A 22,789-nucleotide genomic window follows, 5' to 3' on the forward strand; every position below is an offset into this window, starting at 1 on the left:
AAAGATTTTATTTTTTTAATTAATATTTATACACACACACACACATATATATAAGCTACACTTTGTGTATGTTGTCACTTTACATTGTAAAATAGAGTGAACATATGTCAGCTGAAAGGCCCAAGTGTGGCCAAAGAAGGCTTCCCCTTGTGTAGGGTGCAACATGCAGGTGGCTGGAGAGTTCCTAAAGCTTTGACAGAGCAGGCTTGGGGTATGAGATCAGCCCATCTGATGACGGACTTGAGGCTTTCAGGCAGATATGCTGTGCAGTGCTTGGCCACAAGTGTCATGATACAGAGCCTGTTTTTTGTATAAAGCTGTCTTAAAATCTGTCCAAACATTATATTGCAGTGTCATACTGAGAATACTCTCTGATTTGAGACAGATTTTAGACTTAGGAAGCTGTTGGACTGGCATATAAATATCCTAAATTACCCTGCCTCTTCACAGAACTTAATAGCTCAGGCACAGTGCTGTCCTTATTCAAGTGGTGCAATTTTTGTCTGTCCATAGGAAGGAAAGTGGAGTATACCTGGCTCATAGTGTTGAAAACTAAATGCTGCTTTAGCTATGCCATAGGTACTCACTCCATTCTTAAATATGCTTGGTTAAGAAAGAAAGGTGGCTTGGGCCCCGTTGATCCTGATCAACCTCTTGACATGCCTTTTTTTGGTCTTCTCTTGCTCTCCTTGTCTCAAGTTCTGTATTGTAATTCAACATTTGACCAGGTAGTAAAGTGGCAACATGCAAAATAAAGAGATCTGGATTTTGGACCTTTTCTAGTCTTCCTCTTCCTTTTACTATTTTTCTTGAAAAATAGAAACTGTTAAATAGGCTATGTAGAGCACTAATTTATGTATTGAAGTGTTCAACAGGTTTGTTTTTGTGCATTTTCTTACTCGAATCCCAGAATATATTCTGCTGACTAAGCTGAAGCGTGGTGTAGAGTACCGAAGAAGTGAAAGTTTAGAAAACTTTATTCATCATCTATGCCTGTTTTATAGTTAATGTGACATTTTAGATTACTACTTGGTGGCAATCTTTTTCTTGAGTTTAATGGGTTAATGAGTTTAGTGAAGTAATATGCTTGGAAATGTTCCATAAAGCTAAAACTATCTTGGTGCACAGAACTTCAAGATAAAGTATGCAGAAAAAAATGTTCATTTTTTAACCATTCTGTTTTAACACTAGCACTGATGGAGCCCTTGGAGTAAGTATCAGTGCCCCAGGAGGTGCAATTGCTTCTGTTCCGAACTGGACTCTGCGAGGAACGCAACTCATGAATGGCACATCCATGTCTTCTCCCAATGCATGTGGAGGCATTGCATTAGTATTGTCAGGTAGTGTGCTACAATGTTAAATACAGATGCATACTCTAAAAGAGATCAGATACTTCCTCTTAAAAAAAGATTACAGTAACTTTCAATTTTTGTTGTATCTAATAATACCCTAATTTTTAATTTCAGGACTCAAAGCTAATGATACTCATTACACTGTTCATTCTGTCAGAAGAGCTTTAGAAAATACTGCAGTGAAAGCTGAAAACATAGAAGTATTTGCACAAGGACATGGTATTATTCAGGTACTTGCTATCAAAAAAAACAAGATAATATAAATAAATGCTAATGGAGAGCTAACCCACAAAAAAAAGAGCAGCTTTCTAGATGTTTCTTGATTCTCAGATCTGATTGAGGAACAAGAAGGAAATTTAGTGGGAGGGGAGGAGGAATGAGACAGTTCTTTCAGCTTTAGCATGCAGTTACTATAGAATAAATGTGTTAACTAGGCACATTCTTAGACTGGTCAAAAAGGTATGTGGACATAAAAGTGGGATGTGGGTTTTTATCACCCACATATGGATTTGGATGCCTAAATTCTGTCCTAATGTTCAAAAATGTTTTTGTGTTATTGTCAGAGAACTTGGCTGAACTTGTTCTGTGCAGACAAAAGCTGGAACTGTAAATTCCAGACAGTGAAAATACAGAGATACCCACGCTGGTTCACAGAACAGTACAGCTGCAGTTTTGCAATTGATTTGGTCTGAGCCTGCACTGAAAATTTTGAGTTGATTGTATCCTGTGGACTTCTAAGTAGCATGGAAATCTGTCATGTGATCCTTTGCATGATGAAGGCATAGTCAGTCTCCCTGTGCATAGGCTTATGTTCCTAAAGAGCTGCTGCTGTTTTTTGCCCGCAGTAGCTCCCATCATAGCCAAATAGAGGTACAGAGATTTTGCTCTCATGCTTAAGGATGCTAGATATTAAATGCTTAGCCCTAAACTCAAGTTCTGTAGATGCTAGATCCTGGTGGGTAATGTCCAGTAAGCACATCTGTAACACTTAGTTTGGTACAGAAGGCAAAAATGGTGGTAGCTATATCAAATAAAAAACACTGCCATGGAGAAATGAAATGCATCAGTTATATCTTACAATTTAGTAGTCTGATTAAAGCATGTGTGAAGACATGTGGCTAAAACTGTGATCTGAGAGAAGAGATTGTAGTATTTGTGGAGTCAGACTAGAAAGTAAGATAGAAGAGTGGCTTTTTAAAACAAAAAGGTGAGCTTGTCATCTGAGTTTACTGACAGCTCATTCACTTAATTCCAAGGCTGGATTTTATGACTCTTTTATTTCATATCAATATATGAAAATTACATGGGTATCCCATGTTGCTTGTCTGTTTTGAACTGCTCAGATTCTGATATAAAGAGTTTAAATGTTGAGCTAATGTTGCTCCACATATGAGAAAGGCACCTAAATCAGTATAGTAGGTCTGGGCCCTTGAGGCTGTGTTTATCTTTGAAGTAATCTCTGAAAACTTCAGCATCTTTTGATGCAAAGGAGATTTGAAACTTCAGCATCTTTGATAGCAAAGGAGATTTGTCTTTTTTATATATATTCTTGACTTTGTGCTCTGTGTGGCTGTTGCAGACTGAAAGTATTGCCTCGTTTTCTATACTAAATATCATGTAAGGTGCAGTCAGTGAATTAGTACACTTTGTTGCTGTGCTTGCTGAACACTTCATACTGAAGATAATATGCATAAATTACTATTAAGTTGATGTAGTATGTGTTCTTTCTAACAGGTTGATAAAGCCTATGACTACCTCATTCAGAATTCATCGTTCACAAGTAACATAGGCTTTACAGTCACTGTTGGCACCAACCGTGGAATCTACCTCAGAGATCCTGCCCAGATAGCTGCACCTTCTGATCATGGGGTTGGCATAGAACCTGTCTTTCCTGAGAATACAGGTAGGAAAGAGCTTTTGTGTGCAGGGAGAATAGAGTGTAAACTTAAAACACAAAAGCTGTGATAATGAGGAGTGATAGGAATTCTGTACTGTAGAAGGAGTAAGTGCAACTCTAAATTTCTTGTTAAATGATGTCATGCAGCCAAACAACTTTTCCATTCTAACGTCAGTCTTATAACTGCAACATTTCCATGTTTTGGAGGGGAGTCTGTTGCTTCATGCTTCATCTCACTGAAAAAAAGGATCTCTCTTTGTCTTGAGGAACTTTAAAGTGAAGTTGTGGGGCTAGGAAAAATGGAAAACTGTTAAAATATCCTAATGTTTTATGACATTTTAGAAATTCAGGGTTTTCACTGTAAGTAGCTCTTTACAAAGAATGATTACTGTTCTAAATGTGAAAGACCTTACCCAGAAATTAGTTTCTCAGTTATTTAAAGACTATGAATTCTAGATTTCGACTTTATCTAAGTTTCTACAATCTGAGAAAAATCTTAGTTTAACAGACTAGACTTATATTCAGGAGCTAATAATGGATAAGCATAAATAAAGCTAAAGGCGATACAGGAATTGATACAGGTTTTAGTTACATAATTAACAGAGTGAAAGTAATCTGTGCAAATCAAAATAAAGTTGGACATCTTTTCTCCGTAAACTGTTTTGCCCTGCCTTATTAAATACAAATTGGAACTCACTGAGAGACTGAATTGCTTTGTTTTGAAAAAAAGTGAGAGCTTGTTACTGAGATTAAGTCCTTTCCTGAAACTAGTGATCCCCAAGAAGGCTGGCATATGTCAAAGGGGTGAATTTATTTAGGGGAAGGAGTATGAGTCAGGACAGGTTACTGACTTGGAGTAACTTAGTTGTTTGACATGTTGCTTTGCAGTTGGTGCTTTTTAAATTTACCGTATGACACTGAGAAATAAAATAACTGTGTGATAGACTCTTCTGCAGAAAGCAAACAATCGAAAACGTAGTTCAGCATTTGTGATGGATGACTGGCTTGTAGCCTGGTGTTCTTTTGCCCAGTACTTGTCCAGATGTTATTTCTGTGCTGTATCTCATGTCCTCAACAAGACTGAGTTTGAGAAACTTTAGTAAGAGGTTAAGGAGACTGATCTGCTCAGTCTGTCTGTTGAAGTTCTCCTTGAGCTTTTATTGCTTCTCAGGTACCGGTGAGGGAATTACATCTGATCATAGAGCGTTCTTTTCTCTACTTAACAAAGATGTAATGAGATGCTTGAAAATTAGGCTAAGGTTAATTTGGACTAGAAAATGTGGAAAGTTGTTTTTTTTTTTAAAGTGTCATTAATCTTCAGAGCACGAGAAAGCTGGTTTAATCACGAACACAGTTCACCTAGGGTTGAATACTTTTCTGGAAGCTGTTCTTTAACCCATAGATTTTTTGACATGGAAGCTAATTTGTGGAATCAGTTAAGTTGACTGTTTGCAAAGTCAGACTAAATTATCATAGTGATTTTCAGTAGACTTTATCTCTTGCTTAGGTTCCTCTATAATGTAATTTAGTAATTAGCATAACCCTCAGAATCAATGCAATTGCTTTTTACTATATTTCTATGCATTAGGCAAGACTTTGTATCTATACAGGAAAATTTTTACCTGCTTCCACACTATGTTGCTCCAGACTGGTGTTGCTTACCAGCCTACTTGTGACTTTGTCAGATTTCAGTGTTTCAAGAGGGAAAATTTCAAAGTTGTGTACAACCCGTATTTTACTGTATGCTGCTATTCCATTTCTCTCAAGTTAAAAGAAATAATACAGAACTGTGGAGAATCTGACATCTAGGGGCCCTAAGGAATTGATTCTTATTACACTTTATGGGTGTGTATATCTTAATGGCAAACACTGTGTTATAGTAGAATATGAGCACATATTTGTGTTAATGAACTTTTTTTAAAAATTTGTTTCTTGACAGAGAACACTGAAAGAATATCTCTCCAGCTTCATTTAGCTTTAACTTCAAATGCATCGTGGGTCCAGTGTCCTAGTCATTTAGAGCTTATGAACCAGTGTCGACACATAAATATTCGTGTGGATCCACGTGGCCTGAGAGAAGGACTGCATTATACAGAGGTATTGAAATATTAGTGTTCTAAGCAAGATTGTGTGCCCTTTCCTTTTCATGTGGTCTCTCTCAACTTTTTATAGAAACAATTTTTAAGGTAAAGAAAAGCTGTGTGCTGTACAGATCAGAAAATACTGTCACACTCCATTTCACTCTACAGACTGAATCCAGGGTTCAGCAATAGTTATGGTGTACAATGTTGTATAGCACAGACCAATGGGACTTTGAGTATCTGTGTTTAAAAAATAAAAGCATATAAAAATATTAACCAAATAAATAAAACTACATTAAGGGTTGGGGTTTTTTCCCCTCTGGATATATTTTTACATTTGACTATCTGGCTCAGCACTGTATTATTATTGAGAGTAGAGATTTGTATTTTTATGAGGTCTTAAATATTTATCATTCTTTGGTGGCTGAAGGACTGACCCAGCTTCTGAGGTATGGCCTTGCAGTCTTACCTGGACCCAAGGTTTTGCTTTATCTTGAGGAGCTGATTTGGTACAGTGATGCAACCTGTTTTCTTGTTTGCTCATCTCTATCCCATCCCATTTGGGAAGGTGAAGGAGAAATGTGTGGTAATGGCTGCGTATAGCAGAAGCATTTTGCTGACTTTGAGCAGCTACATTCAAATTTGGACAAATTGGACAAATATAATACAAAAGCCATTCAATTTCTCCTTTTCTCTCCCAACCATCCTCTTTCACTCCTGCAAAAGAAACCCACCAACAGAAAATGTTTTTCAGCCCTCTCCATCCTCATCCCAAACCTTATATTAACATTGAAATGCTTCCATTGCACTGTAATCAATCATAATGAAGGTGATATCAGCTTGCTTTTTAGAACTTGCTCGCTTATGATGCTTAGAGTTGCAGGTCTTCTGTGGTACCATTGGGAAGATTTTTTTTTTGAAGTAATGATGGAATAGATTTTCAGAGATAGTGTTTAAAGCGTGGCCATGAAAGGTATGGTAAATCAAACTGTCTTCTCAAAGAAGGATTAAAATATTTTTTTAATGCAACAAAAATAGCTGAAATTAAATAATAAGGCTGTTTGGGACAAGTTCTGAGTTGCAACTATGTTGGGCTTTTGATATAGGGACTATCAAATGTTGGTTGAAAGCTTCAAAACTTCTGGGGAAGGGCTGAAATGAGAATAAGGGTGAAAGCTAATTTATGGTTTTTTATTGGTGAATGTTGCTGTTTTACTATTTCTAAGGCATAGCAGTGGCCAGATAAAGATCTCTTTTTCTCAGTGGTAACTACAGATTCAAAATACTCTGCAACTATAGTTTAAGTATAATATTGTCTTCTATAATTTCATCTTTACCAAAGTTCTTAAGAGAATGTATTTTATTTTGTTAGGTGTGTGGCTATGATACAGCAATGCCTAATGCAGGCCCTCTGTTCAGAGTTCCAATAACAGTTGTTATACCAACAAGGTCAGTAAACCCAAGCTTTATTTGCATTTTTTAAGTAATTTTCTGTGCCTTCTTTACTTTTTGTCATTTATTTCACCATTTTCTCTCTCTGGGAGTTCTTCAGCTTACCACTAGCATTGATAAGAGAGCAGAGATCTGAAAAGATTCTCGCAGTAGACTTACGCAACTGTGGCTTTTTCATAGTTTTGGTCCTGACGGCAGGAGGCAGTGTGGTGGGCTCAGACACAGCGACAGCAGCTTCCTGGTCTGTCAGTGTACAGGTGACTTTTGACTTGTTGACCAAAGTATTAATCATTATACTCATAGGTGTAGGTCAGCTGGGGTTTGTTTTTTCACTTCTAACTGGTGGACTAGAGTGCATAAAATGAGGAGAAATTATTTGGCAGGTGAACATTAGGATAACCTTATGTCGTGACCTTAATACAATGAATTTACAGAGTTAGTATTGTGCCCATAATTGGTTTAAACATATGACTTCAGTGATCTTGACAAGGAAGGAGGGTATTTTATTAAGTCTATTCTGTGGACAGTCTGCCCAGAGGGAAAAAAATGTAGTTTATCTCATTCATAGAAGTATTACTTCTTGCATACCTTAGCTTGCTTTAGTGGAAAGTCACTCAACCAGGAAAAGCAGATTCACTGAAAACTTAGATTCTTTAATACTTGTGTTTAAGTGCAGTAACTTCAGGGAGGTGAAGATGTTGTCTACATAATGTGGTAGAGCTGATGTTTTAAATCTTTTTGATACATTGTGCTGTCAGATTCTGTACTAGTATGGATTTAAATAATTGGTGCTGAGGACTAAATGTCCTCATTGTACACTTCTTTTGAGAGTAATTTTGCATTTAAAAATACTTTTAAAAAGGAGGAGGAGGACTTCGCACCTTGTTTAATTACTGTTTGTGTTTTCTTTTTGACATACAGAGTAGATGAATCATCAAGCTATGACCTGATATATACAGATGTTCATTTTAAACCTGGTCAAATCCGAAGGCACTTCATTGATGTTCCACAGGGAGCTACGTGGGCTGGTAAGGAAAATGACCACATTAATTAAATAAAAACATCATCATCTGTCAGACTTGACAAAGTTGCTTTGAAGTCATTTTGAGATCTGCCTGAATAAGAATTGAAGGATTTGATCTATGAATATGTAAAATACTTACTTGATTTTAAGCTCCTGGGGTAGTGATTTTTGAGTTATCTCATGGTTTCTGGTATAGTAGAATCCTGTAGTAGAATTCTTAGTCTTCTAGAAAGCAGCAAATAAAATCTGAAGTGATTGTCCACAACTGGAAGAATACCCCATGTTTATGGAAAAGTGTTACTGTCTAAGGAATGCCTAGTTTTTAAAGTATATGGATGTCATGTGGAAAGATGTCTTAACAGAGGAAAATGTGATTTTCGTAATAGGCACGTAACTGCATGAAGGAAAAAAGGAGGGTTTTTTTCCCCTCATCTCCTGTGTGAGATTATTAAATAATAATCACTTCCAGAATCTTTCATTTAGAGTGATAAGACTTAATTTGGAATTCTGCAGAATTCTCTTAACTGTTCTGTCAACTTAGCTAGTTTTCCTTAATCTGAAAGGGTCTTTGTAAGTAACTGATATATAATGATTATTCACGTACAGAGCCACTTGAGGTACTGCGTAACTTCTTAAAATACGAGTTACTTGTGAAACTAGTGTTTTTCTGGAGAATCTTTGCTTCCTTTTGGCTCTTGAAACTAAACTTATTTTTTTTCTTTAATCTAGAAGTGACAGTATGTTCGTGTTCAGCTGATGTGACTGCCAAATTCGTGCTTCATGCTGTTCAGCTAGTGAAACAAAAAGCATATAGAAGTCATGAGTTCTACAAATTTTTATCCTTACCAGAAAAAGGATCAGTGACTGAAGCATTTCCTGTCTTAGTGAGTGTTTTTTTCCCCAAAGAAAAACCGTAAACCCAAGAAATCGTACATGTGTTACAGTAGTGAATGCATCTGGTTTTCAGTTTTGAAAAGATCACTAATAGCTTGCTAGTGTTTCTTAATTATTTTCTAATATCTTTATAATACATGTCAGTCTCTTCAATTTGTTGGTACTTGTTTATACAAACCTTTCAAATAGGGGCTATGGCTTCTTGGATAGATGTAGTTCAGCATATTTTGCCTTTTGGTGCTTAATGTGGTAATCTGGGACATCACCTTGCTGTTGAAGCCAGGTGATAACTGACTGACTTTACATTCATGCTGCTTAGATACAGCAGGCTTAGCTTGAACAATGCTAGCTCATGAGCCCAAAACAACCAGGGAGTGAGCTAACAGGTTAGGGAGGTGGATGATAGCGTCCACTTCTCAAGTTTGTCCCCTGCCTTCTTTAAATTATAGCCCTGAAGCCCTAGAGTGGTTATGATTTCTGTGCTATTCAGTCCTTTACCCTCTGTGAAAATGTCAGGTAATGTTTGTCCCACTGACACATTGTGAATTTTATCATGGTAGTCAAAAAAACAAGAAAAACAAAAAAAACCCCAAACCAAACAATAAAAGCCCACCAACCTCCCAGGTTTCATGTGATCTTATTTAGGCAGACAGTAGGATCTCTTTTTCTTATACACATTTTCTAGGGCACACATATTAAACTCATCTATGAACAAACCTGTCTGCCTAGTTTGAAGGATAGGAAAGGAAGACATAACATTTAAAAGCTGTATCTTTCTTGATAGGGTATACCCCTGGCACTGTATCCAGCAATGTGCCTCGTCATCATATTTTGTTGGAGCTATCTTGTGGTTTCTGGACCAAGTAAAATGTTTTACTTGGTACTGTACAAACCTATACAATTGGAGTAAAGTGGGCGAAACAGGGTCTTTTTTGAGCTATACTCCGATTTTCTTCTTAGACTTGGAATGAAGGAAGCTGGGGTTAATAGATGGGAAAGTTGAGAGCTTGAGTCTAACTTTGTGCTTTTGTTACCCAGGCTGGAAAAACCATTGAATTTTGTGTTGCTCGGTGGTGGGCAAGCCTTAGCGATGTTAGCATTAATTACACAATTTCTTTCCATGGTGTACTTTGTGCTACTCCTCAGCTAAACATGGTAAGTTTTCTTTATTGTTTATTTTAAATTATTCTGAAGTCCTGTGGTATCTCAGAATAAAAAAAGCTTTTTTTTTTTTTCATTCTTGCCTGTATTTAAAAAGACTAAAATATCTTTATATAGATGAGATGTTCATGTTTTCTCTTAAAAATAGAGAAATAGGAGTTCAGTCCCACTAGGCATTTTGCCCATTACCATTATTTATGATTTTTTTCTGTGCCTTTTTGTTATGAATCAGTAGGGGAAAAAATAGAAGGGAAAATACAGAAAAGGAAAAAAACCCCACCAAATAAAAAACCCAATCTCAACACCAATAAAAGGGACATACTAAAAGGCTGGAATTGTAACTATACTTAACATAGCAAGTGTTTGTGTGAATATACTTTGCTGGGACCACAGTTCTTGAACTTGAATATCTAGACTACCATTGCTAAAAGACAATACTCTGAATACCATTTTCAGAATAAAATATCATTAATGTTTATGTTCTGTCCAGTGTTTTATCAAGATGTGCCACTTGGCTTGAGATTCATCATTTAGGGGAGTTTAGGCACAGTGGGTGAGCAGCATTGTGATTGCTAAGGCTCTGTGATGATAGAGGATTGTAAAAGTTGCTAAAAACATTAGTATCATAATGCTTACAGCACTTCGTCTTGCTCCTGTGATCTTTGCTGTCCTGTGCAGCCTGATTTGGCTTGACTTTGCCTGAGATGGCAAATCCCTACATGAAGTAGCACCATGCTAATTTATCCTGGCTCGTCCCTTTTTTTTCAGCTAAAGGCCAAAGCAAATTCTAGCCATTCCACAGGTGAATTTGCATGTATTCAGGCTCCAAGAGCTGAATAAACTGGGGAAAAAAGAGTGGATGCATTGTGCTGAGGGTACCCAAATCTTGAAACAGTAGAGCAGGAAAAGAAAGAACTGGCGGTGGTGATGTGCACACCAGCTCCCCCTGTCTCAGCAGGATTACATCAACTGAATAACAGAGTTAAAAATGAGAGAATACATAGTTTTGTCCTTCCTTCTTGAGAACCTGTAAATTTCATAAAATAAATTTTAATAGTACTGATATACTGGTGGCTTTGTCATGTGGATATTGCTAGGAAAAAAGCTTTCAAATTAGTTTGCCCATCACTAGCCCCTGTATGTTGTATGGCTTATTTTTTGCAAGGTTAAAACTATTCTGTAATAATATTCCTAGGCAGAAGCACCATACAATACTTTTAAAGATTCTAGATCAGTAATACTTGCATTTATTTAATTACATAGTCTAAGGAAATTGTCATGAATGCACAAACAAAACCCAGCCCTGCCCAAAGTGTGATTTGTACAGTTCTGTACAGAGTACTTAAATGATTAAAGGGGGGTGGAAATACAAATAAGGCTGTAGCTCCAGTTGCTAAAGTTTTGCAAGCCCTAGTATATCTGCTTTTGTAATGTGATAAACTTGTGACACTTTCAAACTCACACAATATTATTTCTTATTGTATAGATAAATACAGCTTGTGTTTTATTTTGAAGGGACATATCCGTTGGTCCACATCTGATGTTACAAGTGTATCGAAGCATAATTGTTATTTCCTCTTTCTTTAGCATGCTTCAGAAGGCATCGTACGATTTGATGTTCAATCCCTGTTGAAGTATGAAGATATTGCTCCATGCATCAATCTGAAAAGCTGGGTTCAAACTCTCAGGTAGAGTTTCTGGGGAACTGTATTGGGAAAATGGGAAATCTATTTGCACGTAGTTAAAACAGTAACAAGTTAACAGTGAAATTTAGGATAACAACAATATTCTTGTCAAATTTTAAGTAGGTTTGGAAGCATCAATTAAAGTCTTGCAGCATTCTCTTTCTGGTTCCTTTTAACTTTGTCTCCATTTAAGGGTCAGAGAGAGAGAGAGCAGGATTTTCTCTCTATTGCCCCTACCCCTCCCAGGGGGAGGATTAAGAGAAGGGAATAGAGAGAGAATAATATTAATTAAAAAAAAAAAATTTGCTCCGCACAAGGTTGGAAGTTAAGACTGTAACAAGTTTAATGAAAACAACAGGGGAAAGGAAAAAGGAATTAATACGGGACAAAGGATATTTATATACAAAACCCGATCCCAGTAGTCCTGAGTGGAAGTGTCCAAGCAGTGCCTCGTGGCCGCTGCGACTGCTGTGACTCGTCACCCGGGGACGCCGGGGGGGCGGGAGCGGAGGGTGGTGGATGCTGCCGAGCACGTGGAGCTAGGCCCAGCCGTCCCGAGATGCGACAGGAAGCAGCCCAGGAAAGCCAGGAAAAGCCCGCAAAAACCTCGTTTTTTATAGGCTGTGGCTGGAAAGGGGTGGGAACAGTACTGATCTCTGACCCTCCAGGGTCCTACAGACACCACTTGTCCTTCCCTTTCAGGCTGGTAACCCTTAAACCATAACAAACTTTGACAAAATTTGTGAATTATGGTGACTTTTTCCATAAAAATTATTTACTTTAAGCTAATTTTAAAAAAAACCCTATAAAAATATACCATTGCTTCCAAAGGAGATACTTAGAACTGAAAGTCACTTTTGTATCTAAAGAAATAAATTGTGGAGTTACTTGGTTGTACTGGTTTTTGTTTTATTTGTTTGAGTTGTTTTTTTTTAAGCTGCTGCTTCAGATCCTGCCCAGTTTTGGCCTGGGAAGACTGTCTTCTCTCTCTCGCTTGATTGGAGGTGTTTTTGTAGGATGTAATGCAGAATTTTGTGTGGAAAGCTGTTTGTCTCATGTCAGTTTGACATGTGCTGATTTGGAGGAGAAGCTTTGTCGGAAAATTCTTAACCAGTGCAGCAATTACTGAAATTGATCACTTCCGGAGGAGAAAGAAATGTCCTAGAGTTTAAGCAGTACTTCTAAAACTTGGGCCACACGATTTCACAGTGGTCAGTAATTTGAAGTTTTCTATTATTTGGCCCCCCTCAGTGGAGACCCTGGGCTATGAGGCTTTTGGGTACTTGTAACTGGAATTGAGGTTGCTAGGAGTTTGTTATTTGATGAGCATGCCACCTAATGTTAGATTCAGAAATACACTATTTGATATATCTTTGCCTCATTCTTGGCTTGTAAAATGGAGATGCTCTTATCTCTTTGTAGTATTTGAGGCATTCATCTGACAGTAATGGAACTGCTGTTAAGTAAACTAATGAGAAATATTTATGTATTTAAATTAAGGCATGAATAGTGTCTCTTGAATGAAGTAATGAGACAGAGGATAAAAAGTGCTGAATGGCTTCTCTTTCAGTCTCTTGAGTTTCAAATGCTTGGAGGCAGGGTGAGTATTAGGGAGACATATCATGTGTGGTATTACTCTGTTCTGAAGCCTTCTGTCAGCAGTCTTATCTGGTGTCTGCCAGACTAGGAAACCTGGGTTAAGTGGACCTGTGATCTGACCCAGTGCTGAAATTTTACTGGGTGACTAGTATGTGCTCTTGGCAATGAAAGAGCTGACAGAATCTTATAGCAATATTTTGATCATGTAATTAAAGGTTGTCAGAATGTATGGATGAAATGTAAACTTAGCTTATGCTAGACCATTCTCATTCTGCTGTTCCTTATTTCCAAAGCTCTGATTTTCCTATATTAATTTTATTTAGCCTATATTCTTTGATGCTTATAGGTGCTGCTCTGAACAACAGCTTGTCCTAACTGCCTCTGAGTTAACATACACTATATAGGTAGAATATTTTAACATTCTTCTGTGTTACTGCTCTGATTTCTGTAAGGCCTCTTACAGAGTTTGTTCTGATATAACCTTCTATAACAGTTATAAACTATTCTGTCCTTTAATTAAAGTGCCATTAATCTTTCAATCTGTGAATAAAAGTGCTTGATTGCAGTATGGTATGCAAAGTAACTTTTTTTTTTTTAATGGTCTTTAATTTTGATCATTAGATGTGCTTGCTACGTTCTGTTGGCGTCTTTCTTTGGAAGTGTCTGTAATGTCACTAAACCTTGATTTTGAACCGATACTAGTTTTAACTGAGGAATTTGTGGTGCCTGGATAGTTACAGTATTTTAAGAGGTTTTATTGCATGTGCTGAATTTAGTTATACTTCAGAATATGTTTCTGCTTAAGCAAGACAAATTTTGATAAAAGATACTTCTTTCTTAAGAGAGTACTTTCTGTTGCTTTTTGTTGTTTAACTGCAGACCAGTGAGTGCAAAAATAAAACCTTTGGGCTCCAGAGATATTTTACCAAATAATCGTCAACTGTATGAGATGATTTTGACCTATAACTTCCATCAGGTAAGGGTTATGGATGATTGTGAGGTTTTTTACCGTTATGAATAAATACAGCATATTTTCTAAAACCTTTTAACTTCAACTAGCTTTCTGTCAGAAATGAGGTCTAAATTCACCCTCTAGACTCTATACAGTCAGAATTCTGATTTGGTTCTTTTTAGGAGCTACTATTGCTTGAAATGGGCTTTAGTTCAGGTATCCTTTTGAATATGTGTGTAAGGATTGTACTTGTTTTATTCAATAGCAGATTAAATCTTTTGACCTTTTTTTTAATAGCCTAAGAGTGGAGAAGTAACTCCAAGCTGTCCACTTCTTTGTGAATTGTTATATGAATCTGAATTTGATAGTCAACTATGGATTATTTTTGACCAGAACAAAAGACAGATGGGTTCAGGAGATGCCTATCCACACCAGGTATGGAGGAATGTATTTATTTTACCTTATTTTCTGTACAGTATGGAAATTTTCATTCTTTTCCACCTCCCACGCCTGCTGTTAGCTCCTAACATTTCCTGATGCATAGGTATAATGTTCTTATATCATCACAAGAAGACAGGTTCAGTGGTGATATATTATTTGTGTGAAAAAAGTAATGACAGGTTTGTTTCCGTGAAATAGAACATTATGATTTTTTTTTTCTCTCTCCCAAGGAAAGAGAATGAATTACATTGTATTTCATTTCTACAAAAAGCTGTTAACTTGTGATTTCTTGTAGTTTTGTCTGGTGCTTCTCAAGAAGTGAATTCAGTTCTTGTTGGTTTTGTTTGGGTTTTTTACATTTTACCTTGAATTTTTCTATTTAAGATGGAAAGGATCCATTATTTTTTCTGATAGATCAGAGTCTTCTGTATCCATGCAGGCTGTCTTCTGTGCTGTTGATGTCTTCAGACAGTTTTGCTCTATATAATGCTATAGCTTGGTTTACTTCCTGTTGCTGTCCTTCAAAGGGAGTTTTTTTTGAACAAGACTTGTAGATGTTGAACCTTCTGTGGGAATCTCTTTCTGCTGGAACAGACTGTGTGCCTGGATAATGTGGGGAGAGTGAGGGGAAATAAAAAAGGAGGAAAAAAATGCATAAGAGAAACATTTTTCCATAGTTTTTGGTTTTGAAACTATTTTTTGCCAATGCAAAATCACAGTTGAACTTCATCAATGTAATGTTTGATTTGATAGATTGATCGCTCTGGACAAAAGATCAACTTTAAAGCATTTCTTTTGAATCTTATAAATGAATTTCAGAGATAGCATTATTTAAACTTCTATTCTTTAACCTAGATTTTTAAGGTGCTATAAATTCTAAAAATCACCAAAGAAGTCTTGTTATTTACACCCAGTGGAGCACCACACTGTAAAACTCTGGTTTGTGCATCATACAGCAATTCTAAAGCAATTCAAAATTATGAATTATGAGAAATACTAACAGGAAGCATGACTCCCTGAGGCAGGAAGCATGACTCCCTGAGGTGGGAGAGGGAGATTTTGGGAGTTGGGGTAGTTTTGAATTATTGTCCCTTTCTAATTAGGGCTGCCTTTTGTATTATAACAGCAGCAGAAAGGAAACATAGCGTGCTACTGCTCAAAATATCCACATGGTTCCTTTTTAGGTTGATAGAAATGAAAGAATGTTTTCAAAACTAAGAATTTGGCAGTCTGGGTTTTGTTTTTTGGGGGGTGTTCTGGGGGGTTTTTGGTTGGTGGTTGTTTGTTTGTTGTTTTTTTTTAATAAATGGAGATGCTATCTGCATATTCCTAACAATATATAAAAAGCTCAGGGCAAAAATTCTGCCAGCTCTTTAAACTGCAGCCTTAAATCTCACAGAAATACTGGGTCCCTCAGTGTGAAAGCTGGTATGATGTTTAAGACAGTAGAAGATACCCTGTGATCTGAACCACAGAGCACCCAGAGATACATAGTAAACTGAAAGTGTATCAAGGGAAACATGTTAGAGTTTTGAACTGAAAGTTAGCAAGAGTTCTGATTATTATTTGAGCAGTTAATATAGGGTTAGAATAGGACCAACTGATGCCAGCTTATTCTGTGATCTGAAGACTTAATTATTTTTTTTGCAGTCAATCCAAAATGTGTTTTGACTGCTATCAAGTCTCAAAAGCACTCTGTTTTCAGGGGTTTCCAAAACTAAGTGATGTAGCATACTTTAAATGGCTAGTCTATATGGATCAAGAAGAACATGACAGTCTTTTTTCTGGCTTTCTTTGTGGATGGTGTAGTATTTAATCTTGACATTTATGAGAACTTCTTTCTTTCAGTATTCTGTGAAACTGGAAAAAGGAGATTACACTATTCGGTTACAAATTCGTCACGAACAGAACAATGAGCTGGATCGCATCAAAGACCTTCCATTTATTGTTTCTCACAGGTTGTCTAGTACCTTGAGCTTAGATATTTATGAAAACCATAGCCTTGCTCTCTTAGGGAAGAAGAAATCCAACAGTTTGACATTACCACCAAAACACAGTCAGCCGTTCTTTGTTACATCTCTGCCTGATGACAAGTAAGTTACTGAAGTCCTGTTTTTTATCCATCTACATCTAACCAGCTACCTCTGCATCTAACTAAAATGATACTTTGATAGTATCTACCTGTTCAGGCTTGGTAATCCCTTTTGTGTTGCTCTTTCACTGTTTGGGTTCTTTATTGTAGTCCCCATGGAACATTAACAAACCAGTTTTTAACACTCAACTTTCTTTATTTGAATAGAATACCTAAAGGAGCAGGACCAGGATGTTATCTTGCAGGAGCTCTTACACTGTCCAAAACAGAACTTGGAAAGAAAGCTGTGAGTATTTGAAATGGATGATGGCTTCTTTTTCTGAAACTCTTTGAAGCAAGTAAATGGCATGCCAGGAAGTGTGGTATTTCATGGGTTTACTACTTTAAAGAGCACTAGATTTAGTAACAGAACACATTTTAGAAGCAGTTGTTTCATTATAAAGTTAGAGTAACTTCTAAGTAGTTCTATTTTTATTTTCATCTTATAATTTCAAGTTTAATTGCATTTTCTAAATTTCAAATTCTAATTATTTCTCTCTGAATCCTTGTATTTCTAGAAGCAACTGCTTTTTGTTGGTGTGGAGCCTTTTAAAGTGATTTTGTGTAACTGCTTAGTTTAGCGTAATTTTTTGAATGAAAATTATGTGCATATATATTGTGTTCTGTGCATGTTGGTTCTCTAATAAACAGCTGTATTATTCCTTGCATGCATACAGTTTTCAGCAAAAATATGTGCTTTCTTAACTCCTACATGTTACTGTTACAAAGTAGTAGCAGTTTTGCTGACACAAATGCATAAGCAGATATTCTTACCTGCTGCTTACTGATGTTGTCAACCACTAATATGACTGTGTGCTCCAACAGAATGATGTAAAATCTCTATGTGATGTTATAAAAGAGTTCTAGGGGGTTTTTTTGCTCATAATGCAGCATCCTGTAAAGACTGGTTTCTTACTGTATGAATCTCTAGTGCAACAGTGGTGATAGTAACCAGATCACTTTTGTGTGTACCTGGTGTTAAGGTATTTAGAAGATTCCCTTAGGTATTTTTAAATAGATGGCAAAACTAAGAATAAATTTAAATCAATCCTGGTGTTGGTTAGTATTTAGAGGTAGTCCATATATCACTACATGTAGCTAAACAACGTCTAAAACTAGAGATGTTTTCATAGAAAGTAAGTTTCTGTGAGTAGGTGGGCACATAACCTTTAGTTCTTATTGAGCAGAAAAGTTTAGTTCATTCAATCTGATTTGGTTGTAGGTAGTACTTTTCAGGTAGACTGCACGTAACTGCAGATTAGATAATGTGTGTCAGGAGAATTTATGTATCACTGAGGAAAAATCCAGTAACTAAGAACTCTAAAATACTTAGTTTTATATTTCTTTGTGATTCCTGCAAGATTGCAAGTGTGCTTTTATGTAATCCATGGTAAATCCATTACAGTAGTGTAGTATAGTTTCCTTAACTTGAATTCTGCACTTCCTTGAACTACTGGTTGTAATTCTTGTCTATCTTACATTAAAACCATACTAAGTGGTTAGACACAGTGTGTTCTGGGTTGGGAGGTAGGAGGGAGGTAGGTAGGTACTGCCTGTCAAATTTAATGTGGTGAAGAATACTTAAGAGTTTACAAGGAGAGAAATTCTAGCTGAGACATGTCTCATGTCATAATCTAAGGCATTACCGTTAGGGTCGTATTTCACTGGAAAAAGAATGGTATCAAATAGCATCAGATACTTTCTGCTGCTTTTAGTGAACCCCAGTATGTACCAGGAGACAAAAATGGAGGACTAGGCAGCAAAGTTGTCTCTGGATCAGCAAGTGGATGCAATGTGAGAGAAAATATATCTGATTTCAGTATATTTATTATGAAATAGAACAATGCCACTTAACAGTCAAAATCTAAAGTCTATAGTTTTGAGGCTGGATTTCTGTAATTTATTAATTTAAGCTAAGTGGTTAACAACACTTGCTTGTCTTACAGGAATAATGGACTGTCTACACAATAATGCATTGTTTTATTGATTTTAAAAACCTGAAAGAGCATGCTTTAAGAGCATGTTTGATCATAGATGTGACTCTCTAAAAGTTTACAAATCTGTAGGTTGAAAGTATAACCATAATTGTACAGAGAAGGTGTCTCCATCCTGTGTGGTGTGTGCATGTTTTCTTACAGTATGTTATTCTAACTCCCAGGGGCAGTCTGCAGCAAAGCGACAAGGAAAATTTAAAAAGGTACTGAATGTTAGTTTTTGAAAAAGATATACTTAAGTCTTTTTGCATATGACTTAAAGAATTTGTCTACCAGTATTGGCTTTTAATTTGTGTCCCTCATCTGCCTCCTTAGTCCCAAGTTATTTACTTCAGCACCTTAAGTATCTCGACTGGTAGAATAACAAAACACTGCTGTAATACAAAGCTGAAAGGCACATGAGCATCTGGATACCTCTGCAATGAGTGCTGTAAAAATGCATGTGGTGATTAGTAGTCTGTGATTTTCCTTTTTATGAAATACTCAGGGATCTTCAGTGTTTGTGGTCAAGATTTTTTTTGTGGCAAGTGTTTCTGCCTATTTGGTCTGCAAATTGAGAACTGAATGCCAACCTAACACTTTGATGTAGCATTGAATTTTTAACGGTATATCCAATCTACTGAATTGAGAGCTGTCTTCATTACAGTCATAAAAAACCATGCTGTAGCAGTTTTTTCTTAGGAGGGACAAACTTGATTGAGAAGTCTCTCAATTCATGATTGAGAGATTTCAAATTGCTTGTAACTCCCTATAGCCTAGAGTCTATACAGTGATGTAGCAGGCAGAAGAATATACAGAAAACATAGGCACATGTATATAAGGTATTTCAGGTAGGGAGTGAGTGACTCTTAACATAGCATTTTTAATACTATGTGCTTTCTCATACTTTTCCATTACATATTACAGTATTCTGCCAGCCGTCAGAGACTGAAAAAGTCTTTATTTAAAAAAAAAAATAGGCTACCTTTATAAGGCTGCTGGGTTTTCTTCCTTGTTTTGTTCTTAAGTTGTAAGGCTATTTCTGTTCTTTTATTTTCAAGGTATTGTGTTCTGGAGTGACATGCAAATTAGTCAGGATTCATGTTAAAAATAAGGCATAAGAATCCTGAATAACTGTTTATTGCTGTAATCTGTTACTTTATTAACAGTGAGCTGGTAACAGCCTGCGGACTTATTCTGGTCTTGGTGTAATAACTGTGAGGGAATGTGATTAGGCTTTACAAGAAGGAATTTAACATGTGTTGCTGTGATTTTATTTTCATACTGCATCTGAAAATTATGCAGATCACTTTTAGAAAGATGATTTAAAATCCTATGTGAATGCGTGATTTCCTGATGAATAGCGTCAAATCTTCACTAAGTATATCTCTAACAAGGGAATTAAACTAATCAATTTAACTTGCCTAACAAAACATATTAAACTGATCCAAGAGTTTGCATGTTCTGTTTATTTCTTTTGGTTTTAGAACAGAGATTTAAGTTCAGGTCCAAGTAATACACCGACGCAAGCCAAAATAAAAACTGTTCTTATTGGTACTTTCACTTATTATTCACAGAAGGCATCAGTGTACCTACAGCAAATAAATAAAACACTGTATTTCAGAGCACTGATCCATAAAAACTCCATTAGTGAATATATATTTTTGAGAATGCAACTATGAGGGCTTCCTAGTTCACAAGTTTGGAATATTTACCCTGCCCTGTCATAAGTCTACATGTGATTAATATGTTTTCCAGCATGGAAAACATGTTTATATATTTCTTTTGTGACCCAGTCAGGAAAAAAGGTATGTGTAGATTTTTTCATATTTTTCACAGATAAGTCGAGGGCCTCTTGCAGGATTAGAAGTTCCATGTTTATTTCATATTTTTGAATGTTTGAAAGTATTTGTATTTTCACCAAATCACAGAATGGCTGAGGTTGGAAGGGACCTCTGGAGGTCATTTAGTATAACCTCCCTGCTCAAACAGGGCCTCCTAGAGCTAGTTTCCCATTACCATGCCCAGATAACTTCTGAATATCCCGAAGAGTGGAGACTACACAACCTCTCTGGGCATCTGGGCCCAGTGTTCAGTCATCCCACAGTGAAAAAAATGTTTCCTGATGTTCAGAGGGAACCTCCTGTGTTTCTGTTTGTGGCCATTGTTTCTTCTCCTGTCACTGTGCACCACTGAGAAGAGTCTGTATTTCTCTCTACACCCTGTCCATGGATATTTACATAGATTGATGAGATTAATCCCCAAATGCCTTCTCTAGGCTGAACAGTCCCAGCTTTCTCAACCTTTCCTCATAGGAGAGATGCTCCATTGGACTCTCTCCAGTACATCCATGTCTCTCTTGTACTGAGGAGCTCAGAACTGGACACAGTACTCTAGATGCGGCCTCACCAGTGCTGAATAGGGAAGGTTCTCTTGACCTGCTGGTAGTGTGCTTAATGCAGCCAGGATACCATTAGCCCTCTTTGCCACAAGGGCACATTGCCAGCTTATGTTCAATCTGGTGTCTAACCAAATCCTCAGGTCCTTTCCTACCAGGCTGCTTTCCAGCTGGGTGGCCCCCAGCGTGTACTCCAGGTGCAAGACTTTGCAGTTCTCATTGAACTTGCAGTTCCTGACAGCCCATTTCTGCAGTCTGTTAAGGTCCCTCTGGATGGCAGTGCAACCCTCTGCTCTATCAGCCACTCTTCCCATTTTGGTGTCATCTGCAAACTTGCTGAGAGTACACTCTGCCCCATCATCCAGTTCATTAATGAGGGTGTTGAACAGGATTCAATCCAGTATTGACCCCTGAGGTGCACCGCTAGTTACTGGCCTCCAGCTGTGTGCCGCTGATCAGTGCCCTCTCAGCCTGGCTGTTCAGTAGGTTTCAATCTGCCTGACTGCTCATCCAGCCCATACTTCAACAGCTTCTCTGTTTTCCATGGAAACAGTTTGAGGTTATGCTAGGAAATAGTAGCATAATTTTCCAAAGATAGTTAATACTTTTATAACTGGACAAAAATGTCAGTATGTTCTTTCCACAGAATAAGATGGCGTCTTTGTTTTACGAGACATACACAGCAGAATTATATGCCTAATCCATAATTTTCTACGTTAAAAGCTATTCTTGAGAACTTTATTTTATCTTGAAAAAACCCAAAACCAAACCGAAAACAGCCCTTGGCCATGAGTTTTTACTGAATGTCTCCCTGTCTTCAATGTGTCTGGACTTTAAAAAAAAAAACCAAACCCAAAAACCGAACAACAACCACAGAAAACCCCACCAAGCCAAAAAAACCTCACCAAAACCAAAAACTTTTCTGACTACTGAAACTTTGATATGTGTGAAGTTCAAAATTCAGTGATGTTTTTCCCTTGAACTGATCCCCACTGAAGTAAAGGGTGCCCTACTGTCGTGGCTTGGGAAGTTGATGCACCATTTGAAATGTTCTCGGTCTCTGATGGGGAAGTACATGCTAAATAACTGTGTGGAAACCAAATTGGGTTTATGTACCTTTCTTCTTTCACAACCGAACTTTTGTAATGCAGTTCCCAAGTTTTGTTGTGAACAGAATGAAAACAAGATAATTGACTTTTTCTGGTCTGTTAGAAGCATTTTTTGTTGTTGTTTTACATAACACAGCTTTTGAACAGCAATAAGTAAATACCTAAGGGATATAAAGTTTCTTCGTCTTTCTTGCTATTCTGCCATCCTTTCCTTTCATTTGAAGCAAGAAATGCACTATGCGCATATTGATAAGTACTAGTGAAAGACTAATAAATACCATTGCAAAGTGAAACGTGTTGGATGACTTCCTTTCCACATTAATACTCTACCCCTATTTAACAAGAAGGCCTTCAAAAATAGGATGAAGTACACGTCTGATTTAATTTGGTGTAAGCCTGGCTGATGACTTCAAGAAACTTCATTCATTTTCAATTAAATAAGAGTGTCGCTGTAAAAATAAGCAACGTTGCACAAATTTTATGCGTCTTGAAGTAGATAAGAATTCTGTATGCCCATTCAACTGTGCACGTATGCAGATGTGCATGGTATTTATTAAATGGAAAATGATGTGCTCCTTGAAAGAGCTTTTTCTTGTGGTTAGTTTTGCTGTGAGTGCTTTAAAGTACAAATAGAAATAGT

The 22,789-nt window shown here is 37.0% G+C and overlaps 1 protein-coding gene across 1 annotated transcript in view; it reads left to right on the forward strand.

Moving 5' to 3' along the window:
- Positions 1–22,789, forward strand: part of TPP2 (tripeptidyl peptidase II) — a gene marked incomplete at its 5' end in the record, with an annotated part of 47,917 nt that overhangs the window by 10,380 nt on the left and 14,748 nt on the right. Inside the window, 13 exons of the mRNA XM_010182406.1 lie at positions 1,192–1,340; positions 1,467–1,582; positions 3,087–3,255; positions 5,189–5,346; positions 6,703–6,779; positions 7,704–7,810; positions 8,536–8,690; positions 9,739–9,855; positions 11,449–11,549; positions 14,025–14,121; positions 14,395–14,532; positions 16,387–16,631; positions 16,838–16,916. Coding sequence (XP_010180708.1) covers positions 1,192–1,340; positions 1,467–1,582; positions 3,087–3,255; positions 5,189–5,346; positions 6,703–6,779; positions 7,704–7,810; positions 8,536–8,690; positions 9,739–9,855; positions 11,449–11,549; positions 14,025–14,121; positions 14,395–14,532; positions 16,387–16,631; positions 16,838–16,916 — 1,708 coding nt within the window. The remainder of the gene's footprint in view (positions 1–1,191; positions 1,341–1,466; positions 1,583–3,086; positions 3,256–5,188; positions 5,347–6,702; positions 6,780–7,703; positions 7,811–8,535; positions 8,691–9,738; positions 9,856–11,448; positions 11,550–14,024; positions 14,122–14,394; positions 14,533–16,386; positions 16,632–16,837; positions 16,917–22,789) is intronic.

Source organism: Mesitornis unicolor, unplaced genomic scaffold (assembly GCF_000695765.1).
Source record: "Mesitornis unicolor isolate BGI_N332 unplaced genomic scaffold, ASM69576v1 scaffold18434, whole genome shotgun sequence".
Classification (NCBI taxonomy): domain Eukaryota; kingdom Metazoa; phylum Chordata; class Aves; order Mesitornithiformes; family Mesitornithidae; genus Mesitornis; species Mesitornis unicolor.